Source organism: Corvus cornix, chromosome 3, assembly GCF_000738735.6.
Source record: "Corvus cornix cornix isolate S_Up_H32 chromosome 3, ASM73873v5, whole genome shotgun sequence".
NCBI classification, from domain to species: domain Eukaryota; kingdom Metazoa; phylum Chordata; class Aves; order Passeriformes; family Corvidae; genus Corvus; species Corvus cornix.
This window is the reverse complement of record NC_047056.1, coordinates 82,142,487-82,163,834: the sequence shown is the minus strand read 5'-3', so window position 1 is coordinate 82,163,834 and position 21,348 is coordinate 82,142,487. Positions and strand designations below refer to the sequence as shown.

General features: G+C 37.8%; 1 protein-coding gene across 3 annotated transcripts in view; it reads right to left on the bottom strand.

The window, feature by feature from the left end:
• Positions 1–2,455: 2,455 nt before the first annotated feature.
• Positions 2,456–21,348, bottom strand: part of HMGN3 (high mobility group nucleosomal binding domain 3) — a 23,325-nt gene continuing 4,432 nt past the window's right edge. The window contains exons 2-6 of one of the 3 annotated variants that reach the window (XM_039569058.1): positions 11,093–11,143; positions 7,410–7,439; positions 6,707–6,754; positions 4,315–4,387; positions 2,456–3,768 (exon numbers count right to left, since the gene is read on the bottom strand). In XM_039569058.1, coding sequence (XP_039424992.1) covers positions 3,755–3,768; positions 4,315–4,387; positions 6,707–6,754; positions 7,410–7,439; positions 11,093–11,143 — 216 coding nt within the window. In that variant the 3' untranslated portion in view covers positions 2,456–3,754. The other 2 variants (XM_039569056.1, XM_039569057.1) reach the window with 2 other exon arrangements.

Genomic DNA, 21,348 nt, shown 5'->3' with positions numbered 1-21,348 from the left:
AATTTCTGGAGAAATTTAATCAATGTTTTGGCTGTTGAGGCTCGGTATTGTGAAACATACCTTTGGTTGAAAGACTGCTTTGACTTTAAGCCATGTACTCTCTTGCACATCTAAGTGATCTAATTTTTCCCTTCTAGGACTACATTTAAAAAATCATGCAACTGAGTTTAAAAAAAAAGCCAACAAAACCAACAAAAAAACTTTTCCCAATTCCACTAGAAATTCAGCTTGTATGTTATTTATTCTAATAAGGGATCTTTATTTTCTTACTAGTCCTTTTCTCTTTCCCTATTTTTTTTCTTTTTGCATTTTTGAACAGATCAAATAACTCTCAAACTTTAAAGAGTTGAGCAAGATGCACCAAAACAACTTAATTTTCACTGCTGTTTAGCACAAGGGTTAATTTTCCATTAGCATTCCCGTTAGTTGTTTGCATCTTATCTACAGTTCTCCGTTCAGAAGAAGCTGCCTTTGCCATCTGAACAGACAAAATACCAAGCGTAACCTTGTGCTGACACATGCAATTAGCCCAAGGTCAGTCAAGGATATGGAAATAGTGGAAAGTGACAACCAAGGGGAATCATATAAAGCTAAGGGAAGGGGAATCTTTAACTACTCATGAGTAATTTTTTTTTTTTGGATCATTCATTATGCCTTGTTTCTGATGCACTTGCCTTCTTTAAACTTAAAAAACTGTCTATCCTTTTGTTGTGGTTTAGGAATGGTACTCTCCAAGTCAGTGCCCACACTGAGACTCTCCCAAGCCAGATGCCACTTGCTTACTCTCCTCACTTCCCCTCCTCCTTCCCACTGCAGGGACGGAGTTGAAAATTGGAGGCACAAAAGGTGAAAATCACAGGCTGAGATAAGAAAACAAACAGTAACAGCAACAATACTAATGACAAAAGTGTACCCACTTTAGGGTGGGTGATTTACACACAAAAAGCTCACCAAGCCCAAGACAATGAAACAATGAACCCTAAGCCCACCACCGGAAAGGGGCATGCTTCTCCTTGGAAGAGACAGAGTCCCTTTTCCCCAACTCTGGGACCCTGATGATGAGGTAAGATGGTATTGAATAACATTTGGGTCTTAGACACGCCCACACAGCTCTAGGCTACGCCCCCTCACAGCTACTGCAAAACATTAACCCTGTCCTTGGCTGAAACCTGGACACCTTCCCGGCTTTTTTTAATGTACCTTGAGTTACCCATCTGTTACATCCCACAAAGAACAAACACTGCTTTCAGGGATCCCTCCAAACCTTGTGTTCAAGTGTGAAGCAGTCAGTCATTAAATACTGATGATACAAGTTTCCTTATGGCAGAGATGTGACACCTGGCACTTCCAACTGCCACTTCAAAACTAAAATACTTACATACTTCCTGAAGGTGCTCTGCAGATCACCACCTGCCCACGAAGACTCTTGCTACATATGTCTGAATGTGTGACCAATCTAATTTTAAAAACATGTTCTAGAACTTGATACAGTGCTTTGAAGGTTTCTCTGAGAACTTGACACGTAGAGAAAAAATATAGGTAAGCATTTACAAAGCACTTTTGAAAAATCAGAAACGTGAAGTGAATCAGCAGGGTAGTGTGCTTCACTTCACTTTAGCCAAGTGGATCTTTTGTTAAATGCTTCCAATGGAATTCTGGCACTGAGCTGAAACTCCTAATCCGGTTGAGACAACAGAAGAACTTTGTGCCAAAATTACTAGATCAAGATATTGTGCAATTAGTTTAAGGACCCAATTTTTGCCCACCTTTTAGCCATGTATTAAAAGAGCTCTCCTTAAATAAGCCTGTCCAGACAAGTGTGTCTTCTGATGCTCATGCTGAAGTTAAAATCTAAATTTAAAGGGTCATTTCAAGAGCTTCAAGTGTCTAGGTAGGATTAGGCAACTTATCTCTTGGTGATCCACACATAATGATCAGAGAATATATACATACAGAGGAACGAGAAACCCATAAATTGAAAAAATGCTTAGAAATAGCACTTTGATGATTCTGTGAAAAAGTTCAGATGGTTCAACTTCCCACAACCATAGTTTTTAATAGACTTTCAGCAGCATCCATCAGAAAGCAAACCAGAAGTACTGTGCAGGATTACCAAACATGTATCACTGAGTAACACTAAGGACTTCCCTTCTCATTGTCTACAGTTCTTGTTATACCCCTCTGCCTTCCATCACCAAAAGCAGAGAATTACTTTAAATTTTCTTACAAAACTAAGTTAGTGCTGCAAAGAACAGCCTCCTCTTCTGTGGGTGTAGCAAGCCTATCAAAAAAGTGTAAGTGACATTTACATCAATGCAGGTCTTAACTCCTAGCTAGGAGAGAGTTTTGGCAATCAAGCTTCAATTTTTAAGTGTAGACATGCTTGGCTTCTTTTTGGTTGTAATTAAAAAAGGCAACTAGAGATTTCTTCCCAAAGAATAAATAGAACGCTAGGTCAGGCAACAGTCATTTATTTATTGACTTAAACAAGCAAAAAGTATCCTCAGACATAATGGCTACCACTTGAGCAATACAAATCAATGCTACTGAAGAACAGGGAACATCTTTTCTTTCACCCCTCCCATCCCAGAAGTAACAATAGAAACACCAGGACCCCTAGAGAAAAGAGAAGGAGAAAAATCATAAAAGGTATTTAGAATGAGCTGCAGAGTTGAAACATGGACACTAAAAAATCATTAGCTAATCTACCACATCACCACAATCACCTCAAAAAAACTTTCATTGTTCCATTTCTACCAGCTACCAAATATATAGCACTGTTTAACAGCGATTTCAATGTATTAACAACTGTCCTCAGCTGAAGCAGAACAGTAATTACTATTTATATTAAATTTGAGGCTACAGATAGAGAGAAAGTTTTCCATAGACTACAATGCACATTAATGAAAAGAGAGTGGGGGAGAAACAAAGTTACTTTTAAATTGCTGTATGTCTCTATCAATCAAGGAATTTGTTCTGTACTGATAGCTCACTGAAGACACAATATCCTGACAGAGTATGGCAACTGTACTCACCCTGTGACAGTGTATCTGATGACTGTATCTATGAAGAATTTATCTGTGAGGCCCTTAAATTGTAGGCCACTGAAAATCCCAGTTTGCTACTCCTGTGTGGGTGGTTTTTAATCAGACATCAGCGAAAAAAAGCAAACACCACATGCAAAACAACTGTTACTAAATCATTTAGTCTTCCTTGTAACAGTCAAAGATATGAGTAAGGCATTCCTCAGATTTAGAGAAAACATTAGGAGTCTTTAGTTTTGCAGGCAAGGAGACCTTTTATTTTAATCCATTAAAAGAACCCAAAATAGTCAGCAGGTGGCCACATCTATCCATGTTTCATTAAAATCACATAAAACCTAAGTACAAAAGCACCACTGATTATTGCTCTAGAAAAACTGCATGAAAAATCCAAATACACACAGTAAAAACATCACCATATGCACAAGACATAATTTCTTAAAGCAAGTGTATGGAATGCTGATCCAATTTTACACATACCTTGCAATATTAAGTTGATATTTATATTACTTGGCAACAACGGGAATTTCTAAAAGCACTGTTATGAGAAGGGAAATGTTCATATACAGTTTAATATGTCAACTATCATAGTCCTAAAAAAATTAGCATTTACAAAATACTTGATAAAAATATCTTTTAAAAGTTGTCCAAGAGGTACATAAAATCAACCCAAAATTTTCATGGTATTTCATTCGTTCTTGTCACCTACAGATTCAGTTTTCTGAGCCTGTGGAGAAGAAAGAAAGAAACTAAATTACTACGGTGGATTTCTACTGTGTACCTAAATACCCAAGCTATCCTTACTCCTTCCATTTCTTGCAACAGCTCAGTTCCAAACCTGTGTCCATACGACATTTACACAACCGGAACAGGTACAGTCACACACTTCTCAACTCATCGCTCCCAGCTTTTCAAAAGCAATACAAGCCTTACCTGTCAGCTTCCATCCTTCACACTGAAAAGCACCACACTACCACCTGTTTCTATTCACTGCACACATGCTGAATGCTCTACCGCACCCTTAACTTTCACTGTTTCAATCTGCCCTTTTACTGACAGTGTGCTGGGTGGGGCACCTCTGGATGTTGAAACACTAACAGTTGAGCGAGATGCGAATCTGCAATAACATTATGGGCAATAAAAAGAAACATTATGAACATGCTAACAATGTCTGAAAGGCTGAATAATTAAAAACACTGATTCAATCAGCAGGAGGTATGTGTGGAAAGTACCTCTTCAGCTTTATTTTCACCATTTTCAGATGGTGTAGTACCTTCCTTTGCAGCTTCTTGCTTTTCATCCTTCTTCCCTTTAGCACCTTTGCTGGCCTTTGTCCCAGGTTCCTTCTGACAGAAGATTAAAAACATGGCCACAGATGTTGTATGAGTAGCCAGAACCTTGCATCTTTATCAAAAAAACTTTCACATGAACTAAACAGCAAGTCTTGGCAATCTGCATGTGCTGGACTGAAACAGAAAACCATCTAAAGGCTATCGGGAAACTGTAAATCCACATAAGTTATACAGAGACTCAAATTCCTAGAAAGTGGTGGTGTCTGCTTCTTTCGTTTTTCTGCTAATTTTTTCAGGGATACAAAACCATATCAGACTATTTTGGTAGAGCTGATCTATGAGGTGCATACAGGATATCTGTGTGAACAAATCCAATTACAGTATATTGAAAGCTTATTGAGCCAAGCACAAACACCACACTGGTTGTGTAACTACAGCACTACATTTTCAATTAACATAAAATATTAAATTAGATTTTAAAAATTAAGTTTTTTCCTTGGCTCTCCTTTTGTTACGTTGATAACGTGTGTGATGGTCATTCCACGTCAATGAAAGAACCAGCCAACACACTAGGGAGGCAAACACCAATAAAATTGATCTGCAGCAACACAAAGCAGAAAATTTATCAAAAGGAACTATTCTAACAGCCAAAGTTTCATTTTGAGATTTGCTCTTAATTCCTGTGTTGAAGTCTACTATTTTTTCATAAATCCTTTCTCTATGTACTTATTTATGTTTGTGATCTAAATGTTAGCAGAGACATAAGTATTTAAAATGCAATGGGAAAAAAATTTAAATGGTATTGCATTTACAATTTTACATTAATATTTAAAGTCGTTCTGATAAACACTGGCTATCTTTCATGCAATCATTTGCTCCAAATTCTCCATGCAAAATGGCAATAATAGCTGTGAACAGGGATATTAAGGCTTGCCTTCCTTCATTAACTACCTTTCCCCACCAATCCCCACACAGAAGTGGGACAGTGAGGTGAGAGCACCAGTAATCCCAGTTCCAGGGCAGCCTGAATTACTCCTTCCACCCCTCAGCTCCAATGTTACATAGCAGCTGTGGTGCTTAATTTGGAAGTTTACTAGTGGTATGAGCATAGTACTAACTCTTTACCTACAGAAGAACAAACTAAGGAGTTGACTTTGTAAATTCATAACATGCAAGCTTTTAACAAAATTATCTCAAGTCTGTACCATCTTCCATTGTTTACTAGCAAGTCCAGAGTACACACTTGCTGTTTTCTGTTTAGGAGGCCAGAATTAATATACTCCTTAAAATGTGATCCAGTTAGGGTTTGGGAAAAAAAGATTACTGTATTAAAAAGTTACTTACAGTAATGTCATAAAGGATTTGAGTCACCTGAAATAAGCTTCCAATGTCTCTCATGCAACTTAGACCGAGTCCATAACACTGAGCTCATCCCACAGGTACGCGAAGCTATGGAAGCTACCACATTTCCTTCTTTATTAATACTCTTTTTAAGAGGGGAGCAGGATGGACTCAGCAAGACTTTACTGGTAATTTTATTTGATAAATCACACAGCGTTTGAAGTCAAGAGTTTTCCTTTCACATGTGGACTTTGTATCCTGGCACTTGCCCAACTGAGATGACAATAAAAGGACTTGAAAAATGAAAGTGTGAGGAGTGCTAGACTCAGTGTCCAGCATGAGGGCTTTTTTTCCAATACAGCAATTGCTCTTATTCAACATTCCCCTTAGGTGCAAATAAATCTACAGTTTCTGAAGTACATGATTTATATGCAGAAATCCTGAAAAGGTATTTCAAACACTAATAAGATTTTAATTTGACAGTAACTGGCCCAGAAAACCTAAACCATTCAATTTAAATATATTTAATTTCACCTTTAATTATAATTGTGCATTCTCAGCAACAGCCAGGCTTCAAGAACAGATAAGTGTTTCTCAGTACAAAATGAAGTACTGCACCTCTAGACAAGGAAAGAGAATGACACAGAGTAATCTCAAATGCTTTTGTAGAAATTGCTAGGTTTCAGGTAGAGTTTACTCAACCAAACCTGTACTTTTCAGGAAAGGTGTAGTAAAGGTAAAAATTCTTCTTAAACTAGCAATTCACTACAAACTAACATGGTCTGCATATCAAATAGGCAAGACATTTTCTTTGGGCCAGTAATGAGGCCAGGAAGGGGTGGAACAAAAAGAAAAGAATGATCTAATTTGTGGGTTTTTTCCAGGGAGGGGGGGCAGGGAGCTGCAGAGAGGGCAGGGGAGCCCATGCCTCAAAAAAAAATGCTGTGAATTGAACTGTTTGCAATGTAAAGAAGAAACATACTTACTTACTATAGGTTAAAACAATGGTAACTAAAAAGAAAGAGTATTTACCTTTGTTGTTTTCCTTGGTTTGGGTTCAGGTTTTGGTGGAGCAGGTTTCTATAAAACATTTTTAGTTGCACAACATGTTAGGCGCACCACCAGAAGCCAGTCAGTCTCCTCCACACCCTGCTTCCCCCCCCCACCCTACACCTGCCCTTACTTCCTGCTCAATAGTATGCATCTATAAAAAGTTTGAAAAACCTTAATGCATAAATGCACTTCCTCTCTGTACACACCTGTTTGCATTAGTTCACTCACCTAGAAGTGAAAGTAATTTGGGGGTCATTCTACGAGTAAAACATGAAGATTAGTAGTAACTATGAAAAAAACCGCCTGTCAGCTATGTTCTAACAGAGAGAGGAACTAAAACCAAGTGCTAGCAGTGGCATCAAATGAAGTCCTTGAAACACAGCTCCTCCTCCTTTCCAGAGAAGTAGCTGCATTTCCACAACTAACATCAGCCTGCAAAATGATACAAAGTCAATACTGCACCTAACAGACAGTGTTGCACTGAAGTGGGGAAATGTATCTTTTGTCAGAACAACCTGAAAACCTGAAACCAAGAAAACACAGATAACTTCATTGCTGGAGTTCTCAAATACCCCTCAGCAAGAATAAAAATGGAATCAAGCAAAATGTAAAAAACCTGTTTGGTCTGAGAAACCATATGTGCTTAGAAAAGAATATACCAGGAGATACTATACATACTTACAGCTGACAGTCTTGCTGATCGTCTCGTGGGCTACAGGGAAAAAAAATGAACATTTTTATAGGCTTACAGGAAAAAGTATCCAAAGCAACATAGTATCAGTCATTTCATAGGACAGCATAAACTATACATGTCTATTGCCAAACAATTCACATTTTCCTCACCTTGGACACTCAAATTTTTAAAGGGACAAAGTGATGTGGAAGTTAGAAATAAAAGTTGTTCAGGAATTACAATATCTAAATCTCAGCAGTTAAATACCTCAGGCACACACCCTTTTACAACTACTTCTGAGGCCCTTCCTCTATGAAAGGTTCACAAATCCAGTAAGCTTGACTACCTGTGCAAAGGACTCTGAACCTCATTCATACATACTTAGAATTATGTTTTTAGAATCTAGCAGGTGTTACTTGTAATAGTGGGTACAAATACCATCTGATTAACAGGTGAATAAAGTTAACATCCTTCTCTAGAGGATATCAGTATGCTAAAATTTTAAAACATGAAACTAAGTCCTTCCACTTCCTCAGTTCTCCACACACTCGCTCTGAGAGTCCAGGTGCACAAAGACAGCTGCAGGATGAGAGGGAGAAATTATTTCTTCTATTTAAACACCAATCTCAAAAGGAAAGACTTGAGCCAGATATTCTGCTTCTCTCCAGCTTTTTTATCACTTCAACACACTTTCCCTATTAAATTTTATTTCATCCTGCTTTTTGTCATAAATTTATTACTGAAGTCTTAAAAATAGTTGTTAGCTTGTTAGTTCGTTTACAGTATTTTTGTATTAATTAAAACAGATTCATCCAGTTACACAGCATGGTTAATAAACTGAGTTAAAATCTGGTCTATGTCATAAAACTAGAATTACACCTGTGGCCAAAACAAAGGGAGAACTAAACTGCAGCAAATATCCAAAATAACTCAACTTAAAAAGAGAATCAAAAATACTTCTTAATTATATATTAAGCATTTAAGTTGAGCAGAAAAAACACAGCTCTGCGCATCCTGCAACAGGAAAAAGTTCTTGTTAATATCTGAAGAATGCAGTAATTTGTGTTCATTGGAGCCATTCAAGAATTCTTAGTGGAAAGCAGTAGTGAATAGTTCAAATCTGCATCCAGCAAAATAGAAGTCAAAAAATACCTAAAGATATTTTCGGCTATGAAATATTTATGCATCATTAACAGCAAAAAGGTAAACCTCTCTTTTCTTGGCAATTTAGCATATCAACTGTTTAAGAAGCAGCCTAGCATTATTTTACAACAGGATAAACAAAGCATTTCAGTTGGTCAGGTAATCAAAGAACTCACTCAAGGTATCATCTTTTACAAATCTGCTTTCTTAATCAATTATTTCTATCCCTTAACATTTAGGAACTGAAACGTTTTGCTAGTATCTACTTTTTAAGGGATAATATATCAATTTACGTAAGTTATAATTCTCTTCCCTACCTCCCAACTGTTCCTGTTCCATGACCTGTTTGCCATAAGAAAGTCAGCATAAACCGTAAGTTCTTCAAAAATGCTTGACAGGTAAGTAATTTTAATTCTCATTTGGAGTTTGCACGTATTTTGTGTTATCTGATTATAAGGAGGGAACTAGAGCCAAGTCAGCAAAGGTCACATTTTCATGTGCTCTGGGAACCTTTGTCGTCTCCAAACAGCTGTACTAACCCAGAAATTAGCAGCTCACCCAAGAGCCTGTTTGACACTGGCGCTCTAGCAAACATCTACAGAAAGAGTCTATGAAAAGGAGCAGACAGAACAACACTTTGCACTCTCCTACTGCACCAGCTTCTGGCAATCTGATGTTGCCAACTTTCCAACCTGGATATCATATGCACATCATGTGTTTAAATAGTCCCCAAGGGTTATTTTCTAGACAAATCTGTCTAATAACCTAGTACTCATTTACACTTTCAGTTTCCATAACATCCTGTGACATCTATGAGCTCCATAATGGGATTATGCACTGTGTGGAAAATAAAAAGCAAAACCTTCCCCCTCTGCTGTCTCTCCTTTTAACTTCTTGCCTCTAACTTTCATTAGATTTCTCTTGTTTATGGCTTTCATGAAGAGTAATTCTCTAACTGCCTTTCTTTGTGTTACTAATTATTTTATCACAACTCCATTATATAAAAGATGAAGAATCCTAGAAAAACTGTGTTGTTTGGTTTTTTCAGTTTGGGTTGTTAATCTTTTTTTAAAAGCTGCTCTACATCCTCTATTTGTCCCACTGTACTTGGTATCCTTTTAATTCTATCATGGCATCTATCAGGAGAGCTTCATTTAGTAGTCCCATATCCGAGAGCACAACAAATTAATCTTGTGATACACTGATGCTTACTGTGTCCTCTAGCATTTTTTCCTGTGTTTTAGTTACTTTCTGTTTAGAACTACTGCCATTTTCTAGTAACTATTCACTGTGATTTTACAATCTCTCCCCTGATTAACAGCTCATTTGGTGACCACCACTGGGTCTTCCCCTCTCCCTCTGTATTAATTTGCATTTCTCCATATTGAATTTCTTTCGATATTTTATCACTTTTTTATCAGTGACATAACAGCATTCTCAGCCTCTTTCACCTCTGATTACCTCTACAACTTTTGTAAACTTCAGCAAACTTTGTCATTTCTTTAGTACCTCTTCTAGAGATCATTAACAAATATATTCAGCAGCACAAGCTCAAACACAAATCCTTCCAATACGCCACTTACAGTCTCCTCCATTATGAAAATTAACCTCCACTCCTCTATTCTCCTAAGTTTATATGTTAGAAATTCTTAGAAAGATCTTCCATCCTAGTTAGTTTCTTTAAGAACCTGCTTGGGGAACCTTATGAAAAAGTGCTCCTTACATGCAAGTAAACCATAGAGCTGGCTATACTTTACTTGCTATTTTCCTGATCAAATATGCTCAAAGATTTACAATCAGAGCAATTAAATATTCACCCACTCTTCTCAAGGTCCTGATTTAAATTTGTCTGCCACAAAATCAGGCAACCTAAGAAAACAAATTCTCATAATTCTCTACCTGTTTTTTAAATTCACATTAAGGGCTGTAAAAAACAAATTAGCAAACTTTATTGTGGATATCAAGATATCACCAGCTGTCTTCTTGCCTTCTCTGACAGAATGTACTGTGTCCTTTAAACAAATCCAGTCAAAGAAAACACACAAATGTGTCAGCTGCTCCAGTTTAGAGTCTGGTATCTTAATTCAAGACACCCTCCCATCAGTCACTTAAGCTAAGAATAGTTTTGAAGTAGACTGGCTGAGGTGCGTGCATTAACCCTCTTCTGCCAACCTACTAGAGACAGAGCAACAGTCCCAGGCAGTAACATACTACATAATTGCCACAAGGTCCACCAGAGTTTGTCTATCAAAGCCCTAAAACTTTCTCGAATTTATTTGGTGTACTAATAAGTTGTATAATAAAAATAAAAAAAATTAATAATAATTTGTAATAATAATAATAATAATAATAAGTTGTATAAATCCTCAGTACGCCAAGACAAAATCAAGCCAGGTAGAGTGCAAATGTGGTTTACTGTCTTTATTCCCACTGAAAACAGCACACCAGAAGTGCCAGAGAAATGCATAATCTTCTGATATACAAGACTGCAGATCTCCAGTTAGATAATTACATGCCAAAACAAATTAAATATATATATATATACTTGCCTCTTGTTTAGTTACTTTTGCTGCATCCTTGCCTTCAGCACCCTCTGGAGACTGAAAGAAAATATTAAATCAGTGTTTTTATTACAGACTTAAAAGCATGCAGACAACAGCAAAACAAAGATTATGAAGACTGCTCTTTCATTTGCAACACTTCAAGCAGCCTGACAAATCTGCATTAGTATGTACAACATATGCACTGCACTCAAACCAGTCTCTTTACCAAAACCAGGCAAGAATCTGAGGACTGAGCACCAGGTACATACATATATCACACACTATCCCTCAGAGTCCCTCTAGGCAATTAACTAAAGCATCCACAGGCTCCAGTGGGAGCTCCACCTAATCAGCTGTTGGTTGCACAACAGTAGGAACTGGAAATCTGAGGTTTGCTCTATGATGGCTTTTGAAATTCCCAAGAAATTTAACACATTTTTTCCCAAACATGAATCTAACCTATTGAGATGCACTGACATGAACCAAAAAACCACAGCGTTACTGAAATGAATGATTTCTTTACCTCCTTTACTCCTTTTTCCTCTCAGCCTCACTCAGCTGGAAGTTTTAAAAGTATCCTTCCATCATATCTCACCTCCTCCATCAGAAGAGCATAAATCAGTATAATACTGAGACATTGACAGGAAAGCTCGGGACAAACATGTTTCTTCTCAAGAACAAAGTCTCAGCCTGAACAGCCTAACACTAATCTTGCCCAGGTACTAGAGAAAGGTTAGTTAAATTAAAGAAGGCGTGGTGGGGGGCAGGTGAAATCAGGCTTCTCTTTTGTTTACAACTCAAGATGTATTACTTCACATTTTGCAAACATCTGGGTTTCCCGTGTAGGAGCAAGCGATTCCTGGATAAAAAGCAAGCAGCAGCAGTTAGAGGAGAACTACAAGAACAGCATATTTTAAAAAGGCATTTAACAGGCAGCAGAGAAGGCAATTTGGTTGTTGTTTTGTTTTTCAATCAATAAGGAAGGAGGGTAGTTATCTTTTCACTTGTCCTTCCATTTCAATCTTTATTCAAACTTCCTCGCAGATTTTGACACAAAATGTCTCAGAGTTAGAGAGCTATGGTTTGGAGCAGACAAAATGACCGGCTAGTTTGCAGCAGTTGACCAGTGCCTTCTCCTGGCACTGGGCTCTAACACACTTACAGAAAGACATCCCCCCACCAGGGAATAAAACGTGGCTTTGTTACTGTGCACTCTCCCGACAGAAAGGAAGCACGCCACAAGAGCAGCTGCTTCAAAAGAGGAGAGGACTGATCATGTAAGTAGCTTGAAAACAGCAGGAAGTTAAGCAGCATCGCACAGCGTAGAGCAACTCAGAATAGCAAGTCAGGCATCCAAAATGGAGCCTGACTGTTCCCTATGCAATTGCAGCCTCACCAGTCACCTGCAGGACCGTTTCAGGTTTGCATTTCTGAAAGTCTTTCAGTCTGGTTACTAAGGAGTTACTACAGCTTCATGTTGTGATGCTGGGAGCATCACAAGTCAGAAAGAAAACAAAAACAAGCTATTCCATGATTCCTGTCAGTAACAAGTCCTGTTTCTTACAACTTTCCTCTTCGGCTCACAGGACATGCTCTGGGTATAGTTTTTCTGTTGAGTTCATAACATCTGTTTCTCCCATATGAATGTTCTCATGTCTAAAAAAATTGTGCTGCAACCTTTGCCTGAGAGGGAACTCGAATAGCACCTTCCTGTCCTGGGCAGAACCTATTTATATGGAAGTTCCCTGAGATTTTATAATCTTTTCCTCACAGTGGTCAAGAGACTTTAGATTTACAGGGGTAGGGACAGAAAGATGGCATGATTCATCTCCTTTGGAAGCCAAGCTAAGAAACTTATCTTAATCTAAATGAAGTTGACTTGACACTCCACAATCAGACTATTTTACCCTGCTTCACTTTTAGGAATCATAGAGCTCTGAGAGAGGGCTAAATTATCCCAGGATGGCACTGCCACATGCCAATAGCCTTGCAGTAATTGCACAAGAGCTAACTCCCCACCTGCAATACTACACAGTTAACACACAGTAATTTACCCCATTCTGTTTAGCATCTACAAAAGAGAAGTCTCCTACATTTCTGATAGACAGGGCAGTCTGATTTTAGATGCCAAGACTACTGCTAGACAACAGATTAAAAAACTGCTCATGAGGCTAATCGCAGGGGGAAAAAATTATATTAAAATACTCTTAATGCAACCACAACCTCTGTATACTAACTACTGTGATATGTTACACAACATACCTCAATTAAGTTAGATAATTAATTAGCCCAGCATTCCCTTTCAAGTTAGAAAAACCAACAGCAATTCTGAAGGCCACATAACTTTTCTCCATGGAGGGACATGGAGAATAATAATAATTTCAGAGGTGTGAATAAGCAGCAAGGGGTTCTGACATGTTCTCATTTCCATTTCAGACCTGCTCCCTCCTCTCTGCAATCACTGCAAGTCCAGGCGTTTGGTGGCTGGGCTCATCCTCCCGGGCTTTGGCTCCCCAGTACACTGGAAGAGCTGTGTGGGAGGCCGTGTCATGAGTAAGGTAATTGATCCAGCTGAAAAATAGCCTGCTGCTCAAACAAATGCATAAATATTATAATATATAGACAAATTATAAATATATAGTCTTCCCTGCTCCAGCAGAATAATTTTACTGCACAGCTGCACAAACAATTGAGTCAGTACAACAGACAAGAATGCAGTGGCACAGGGCAGCTGCGGGCAGCCTGGGACTCCATCTACTCTGTCTATCTATTGCAGCCGATAGACACACACACAGAAAGTATATGTCAGATATGGCTAACAGTGTATTTGTTAAAAGACGAACAGAAACTTATTTTCTCCTCTATGAGTTCTGGTGAGTCCCAGCTGATGTGGTTCTTCATACCAGTTTTTGCAGTACTTTCTCCTCTCCCTGGGGAAAAGAGAGATTTATACACAAATGGATTTGCGCCAAGCATAGTTCCCAAAGAACTTGGCATGCCACAAGCAGAGACTGTCTGCACTACTATCTGGAGTCACAGGACTTTTATGTAGATACCACCAAAACCTTCAAGCCTTTGCCCTTAACTCTTCCACGGGAACCCTTCCCCCATTTTTTGTCCTAGTGACAAACGACTGAAGAACCTCTGGTTCCAAAAGCAACAAAATGTACTAAGTAACCCATCCCCTTGGCACATTTCCCCCATGACGTAATGCAATGGCTCACCATATTTCACATGACACCCCAGTCACATTAAAATGCACCCTGAATACTGTGCCGTACATCGTAAACTAGTCAGGAGCAGGGATATCCACACTGCAAGTTTTGTGCAGCAAAATCAAAGACCACTACGAGAACTGAATCACTTGACAAGGGCAGCACTCGAGCCTCAGTAATTCTTCAGCTGTACTCCATCATATGTCGGTATTATATTCATAAAGTAGTCCCTATAGGCCTGCAGTGCCTGATACCGCAGGGATGCCTACAAGAGACAAGACATAAAATAAAAAAGCAAATACAGACACAGGCAACAGTGATTTTTTTTTTTTCCTCATAGAGGTACATGACTGTCTATCTCTGAATATGTTTTTGACATTTGAACTACTAGCAAGTTTAAGGTTCAGATGACCACATATTGTGTCACATCTCTATTAGCACTAAATATTGGCAATAAGATTGCAAATTAAGCTGTAGCTAAGCTTTGCAAGACCTGTCGCAGCTGCATAACTTTCAAACCATAAGATTGTCTATCAGCAACTGGCTTTTTTTTTTCCACTTGCTTTTGCCCCAGCTATTTTTAAGAGCAACCTAGAAAATTACTTTGAGTGGACTAGAAAAAATAAAGGAATATTAATAGATGGTAGAGAATGTTAAAAAAACCCTGAAGGAATATTAACATTGAGCTTATTTGTATATACATCTCTTTCACCAGCTGTGAAGCATATGTAAGAACCAGTGTTTCTACACATCAAGGCAATACTGCAGTATCTGCAATGCCAACATCATTACAGAAATGTTTGGTTGAAAACAGAAAACTAGACAATTGTTTTAAGTAAATATTTAATAGAAAATACAGGTCAATTTCCTGATTTTATTGTTCTTACAGCTAAGTATTTGGTAGAGGTGCACCACAAAAGAAACATAAAGCTTCATTTTTTCTAATCAAAACCCTGGAATATAAGCAGTATATAATGAGAGTAGAATAACCCAAAGCACCGAAGTCACTGATGTCTTTTGAGAGATCCAAAGATACATGTTTGAACTTGCAAGGTCCAGCTTCCAGATAAATATTTTGTTTGCACTATTATGAATGGATTTATTACAAAAGAGTACATTAAAAGCCTGAAGAATGAGAATACAAGTACATGAGAAGTAACAGCCAGTAGAAGGTCGGTATAAAATTAAATAGATGGTTCATTCTCTGACGGATTTTGTTACAAGCCGAAACTCAACACCCTGGCTCTGATGGGACAGAAATCAGTCCTTTCATACCCATATGAAAACAAAACAAACAAACAAAAAAAGCAGATGCAAATTTCATTCTAACTACCACATTGAGAAGTTAGAAATTAGAAAGGCAGAAAGCCTTAACTGTCCTAGCACATGAGCATTCTGAATAGCATTTCCTCCCTTCTTTGCAAGCTGTTTGGTTCAGCCACATTTTGATACACTGCCTGCAAGGGGGTTTGCCCATAGATTTCCTGGCTCGCTCTTGCAGCTGCAATTTCCATGATGTAATGCTTTTGGTAATTCCTCCTACAATTTTTTTCACCAACCAAAATAAGGTAAAAGCTTGAAAAAAAGAAAAAACACATTGCAAGAGGAGCAAATGTATCAAGTCCTAAGTCTTTTTCAGGATTTATTGCACCCTTTTCCTAAAATTTTTCTACTCCTCATTTCCTTTGAGTAGAACTATGCATTAGACTAAATTTAATGCCATTAATGGTTTCCCCATACATGCTATATCTTCTAATTATTTGTCCTCAGAGCAGCTCTGAATTTTGAGCTAGTTCATAAATGTAATTAAAATGCTGTTTATTTCTTGGTTTAGATTAATGAAGACTACATGTCGACTAATTTAACACCAACCAACTCCTGCAATACCATTCTAACTATTGTTTCCTCATTTAGCTCCTCCAGCATCTTATCATTAACCTTTGTTTACAGCTAGTTCTTTGATCTGTTTTCAGTGGATAGAACAGTGCTCACTGCCAAGCCAACGTGAATTAGCTTTGCAAGTAAAATTAATTCCCCCTAATAAATGCTTTAAGAAATCAGGTATTCTTTCTACTACACAGCTTCATTTCTTTTTTCTACCAAGAGTCTGATCCTGGATGAGGAAAAAAACTATGCATGCTGCTACTCAAAAAAAAAAGAGTAAATCTGCCAGAACCGCAAGGGAAGTACAGCATAAAACTGTTTAGTGGCTGGCTGGATTTCTTAAATACTTATTCGAAATTATATCTGTCTTGCTCTCTTCCAAGAAATATGAGGTTGAGTTTTCTTGTATATACATGTAAATAAGTTCTTCATCAAAAAAACCCCAACCAAACAAAAAACCACACAAAACAAACAAAACCAACCACACAAAACCCCATGCTGTTAAAGTATTTATTTTTTAAGTATACAATATTTTAATATTTTGTTAATAATTATTACAATATTATACAATGTAACTTTTAGAATTTAAATCCCTCCATCTATTAAGAGCAGAATACTTAATTTTCTAATTCTTTGGGAGAGAATGTCAAGATCCTAAAGCTCTGAAAAGATGAATGGTACTTAAAGGTTTAAATTTAAAGACAAGCACTAATATCCCTTTTATTAATATGTTAATTACATATTAATTGGGGAAAATCAGGGAAAACACTTCCTGATCAAGGTTTCCACTCTTGCTTAATGATTCTAGCCAAGCAGAATGACTTGTTGAAATGTGATGCATTTTCAAAGAATATACAAGAAAATAAGAATACAAAAAGGCTGGCCATAAATAAAATCAGTAGGTGCAGAAAATACATTTTATTAAATTCCTTTATTCTTAAGACAGGTGATTTCTGTGAGCTTTATGCTCTTCCAGACAAGACAGCAAATCAAGTTAGAACTGGGGTATTTCCACATAACCAAAACCAGACAGAATAAGTGCTTTTCCAGAAGAGGAAATTCCTGCATAGTAGATTGAGGTTTTGCTATTCCCACTGACAAGAGCGTCAAAGACTGACAAATATAATTGAAAATGCATTTATATTTAATAGGACAAATATTTTAAAAAAATCTCACAACTAGTTTGGCTTTTATTTTTCCTTACAAGTTCATCTTCCCTGTAGTCAGTTTTTGAATATGACATCTACCTATGGCAGAGTGAAGAAGTAAGAGCAGTTTTTAGAGGCTCAGATTTTTAAAAAATATAGCATTGTGATTTAAAATTAGACAGACAGTTCTCTTTCAGACAGTGAAGTAATCAGCTGCATTTTGAAAAATACAGATCAGCCATGGGAGTAGTGAGCACCCAGCATTTGAAATTGTTCAGTTTCCCCTGAACACCAGATGTGAAAATTCAGCTAGGTAGTGAGTAAATTCTTGTCTCTATATTTGCTTAACCATTTTACTGCCACCATAAAAGAAAGGCAGATTCAAAAAATATGATGGATGAAATCCAGTTCCTAATATTACTTCTCTAACTTTCAAAGCTGATGACAGTTCTGCAAGTGAGATGAAGCTGCTGAACTCATCCAAGTCTACATACATAGAGAGGCAGTTTTTAAAACCTTCAAGACTATGTTCCAAAATCTGTATTTAAATAGAACCGATCAGATTTGCAAAGTGAAACTAGCACACAGTACTTCTGAAAAAACAAATTATTTTATCTAAAAATAGAAATTACATTTAGGTAACTACTTTCTATAACAACTGATTCTCTAAAATAGCCACCTCTGACAAACAAAAATACTGTAAAGGACTGAAAAGAGGTGTTTAATTCCTCTTCTGCCAGAGGACATTACTGTGATAAAACCACAATAACATAGAAAAAGGACCTTTTTTGTTGTTTCAGCTAACTGGTACTACAAAACATCAAACCTCTGAGATGATAGATAGCAGGTAGCAAAGCCACAACTGGTACAAAGCCTTAGATACCCCCATCTCTTACATCCCAGTAAGAATTACAGCTGTGGTTAAAAGGAGTACTGCTCCACTACAACAGCCAGAACGAAGAGCTTCACAGGCAAACAAAATGCAGCTTCAAGAGAAGAATAAATGAAAATGTCTCCAAGCAGGCACAGGTGGGATAAGGAAGAAATGATGCAGCAGAGGTAAAGGATGATTTCCTTCTCCGAACAGACCACCAACACATCTCCTCAATTCTGCTTGAGAGGAACAAAACACTGCAGAGGTTAAAATGTCCTTAGACCTTCATTTTCCATAACAGAAGCTACTACTAACACAGCTAACATTAGGTCAGTGGAGAAAGCTAGGTGGGATGAGCAAACATACCAACAGTCCCAACAAAGCTGGCATTGATGGGAACATACACAATTCTTCTCTGCAGACAGACTCCAATGTTCTTAGGGAACACAGCATTTCATATTTGCAGCTTTCACCGTTACCAAGAACACCTACTCTTTACTATTGGAAGAAGGGAGCTGTATATCTCCAAAAACCAGTAAATTCCAAAGACACCAAGGGGGTAAAAGCCCACAAAATAACAACCAAGCCAAATGCCTCCTCCCTCCGCTGCTGCAAGGATACAATTTGAGCACTGAGTTGTTCTGATTATTCTAATGAATTAAAGAATACTCCTCTAGAAAGTCTGAGTTAGGGACAATCAAATCAAAGATGAATGCCTGGCTGCTGCTAAGAAGCATTCTGCCCTACCCCACCTAATCACTCCTGCCAATTCCAGTTTTAACACTTCATGTCAAGGTATGGGAAACTAGATCAGCAGGCAGGTCTGGCGAAAAACTACCTCAAGCAAATATGGTATCTCACAGGTTAAATCAAAGGACAGGAATGGGCATCTGGAATTTCTGCTTCTGGCCTGTATATGCCAGCTTGAAGTAACTGTTGAACTGCTGTCCAAATTGTGAAGTCCCACACTGTCGATTTTGCTGACAATAAAATTGGTATAAGAGCACCTTACTTCTCTCTTGTGTGCAGCCAGCTGCTCATTCCCAGCCTACTCCTTTCTAATAGGTTACCACACATTCATTGTGCCACTGTGCAGCATCTCTAACTTGGATCAGTAAAATGACCCAGGATTCAAAAAAATTCCAAATCATGTTCAAGTAGATAAGGTGTAAGAGAGTCATGGCCTGAAAGGTAATTCCAACATATTGAAGCACCTTTTTGGCTACTGGACCACGGGATAAATCACAGTGCTAGCTTAGTGCAGTTAAAGAATAGAAAATAGACGGTGGCCATGATGATCCTAGCAAGTGCTAACTTCCAAGAAAAATCTCTGGATCTGGTTTACTTACACTCTAGGCAAAAGACAGTGTTACAATCCTGTCAAGCAAAATTCAACTTCATACAACTCCTCTAAAGGAATCATACACCTTGGAACACACCATGCCTATACACAGCTACTGTTTGGGTATAAAACAGCGGAGGAAATGAAGTTTTTCAAGTAACACAGAAGAAAAGCAACCTTAAACTAAATACCACATAGATGTAGTCTGCTTACACAAATAACTACATTCCATTTACGCACAGGGCTTTTTTATTTTTTTAAACTTAACAATATTGATGCTCTAGCACACAAAATAACTTCACCCGTATTTGAATGTTGAACTACCATATATATAGAAAGATTACATGCACCTAATTTTGAAGTCAGAGGTGACAATGACTTACAAAAATTGTACTACTAGCTTCACTTTATCAGATATAATGCTTTAATGTGCCCAAGAAGCATGAAGAATAACTTTTAATTGACAATTCAGTGAAAATCTAAAAATTTTTAGGTTGCCCATTCATTAAGTCCAATTGTATTTTAGTGTAGTGTAAGAAGAAAATTTATATACCTTGCCATCAACTGCTGATAAATGAGTCAGATCTTTACAGAATGGTATAAAATTATCAGAAACGTTTTAGATCATTAAATCCTTGGTCAAAGAACTTTCAATCTCCGTAACTCAGTAACGACAACAACAACAATAATAATAGCTAAAATTACATAATTAGCTCTAAGTTGAAGTGTCTCTAATATAAACCATCAACAAATATTTGCTGCATGTATTTAACAGCCCTGTAAACTTCATTTACTGCAACGTGGAATAGCAGCATTGCTCAAGCATGTTTATTCTTCAGTGCCACTCAACACTGCTACATTGTTTTACATCTAAGCATTGTACGTGCAGATAAAAGGTTTTGATCTTTTCTGCTTAATTTTTCTACAAAAGATGTAGATCCTTTGAGTCAGCCTGGTCAACCAACTCTGTTGGCCTTCTTGAAGTAAGCTAACTAGGCAGTTTTCAATTGCTTTTAAATACATCAAGGTTTAAAATTCTGCAATAGTTACAAATCCACTACAATTTCTAAAATTCTAAGCAGAAAAACATCCTTCTCCCTTCTACTAGAAGGCTCCTGCAATCTTTTAAGATGCTCTGGCACATCTGTTCTGTTTGTCTTGCTTGAATTTTAAGTGCATCTCTGCATAGCAATCATTTTACCTGTCCCTGCAAGGCATGCTGAAGGTGGAAGTCCACCTGAGGACTCTGCTGACATGTTAGGTAGAAATTTGTCAAAGTCAGGGGTATGTCAGCGACAGATGCAAAGAAGAGCATCTTCTGCTGTTGCTTAGCCTGTTTTCCAGTAGATACTGAATAGTCTAGGAGTGATCTACCAGAAAATATGGAAAGAGAAACTACCTTCTCAGAGCTCTGACTTTTGCTTTTAATTCTCATGGACAGGGAGAAAGGAGAAAGCAGTCAGCATGAAACGCAGAGTGAGTTCAAGTAAAAATCTGGAGAAAGAGGTGGACAGAATAGGGGGGGGGAGAGGGCAGCAGCCAAGACATCTGGATCTGGTACTGACTCCCTTTTCCTTTCTATTCTATAATCACCTACAGACCGAAATTAAATACAGAACCTCCCACATTTCTATGTCTCACTGCTAACAGAAAATCTCTTGTGTTCTAGGATAAACTAAAGTGGCTTTGCTACAGAGAAAGAGCTTCCAACCCCAGTGTTGAAACAATTTATTGGGAAGATGCAGGTCCCCACAACATCATTGGAGATTCTCTCCTGCCAGATAGCTTCAAAATGAAGA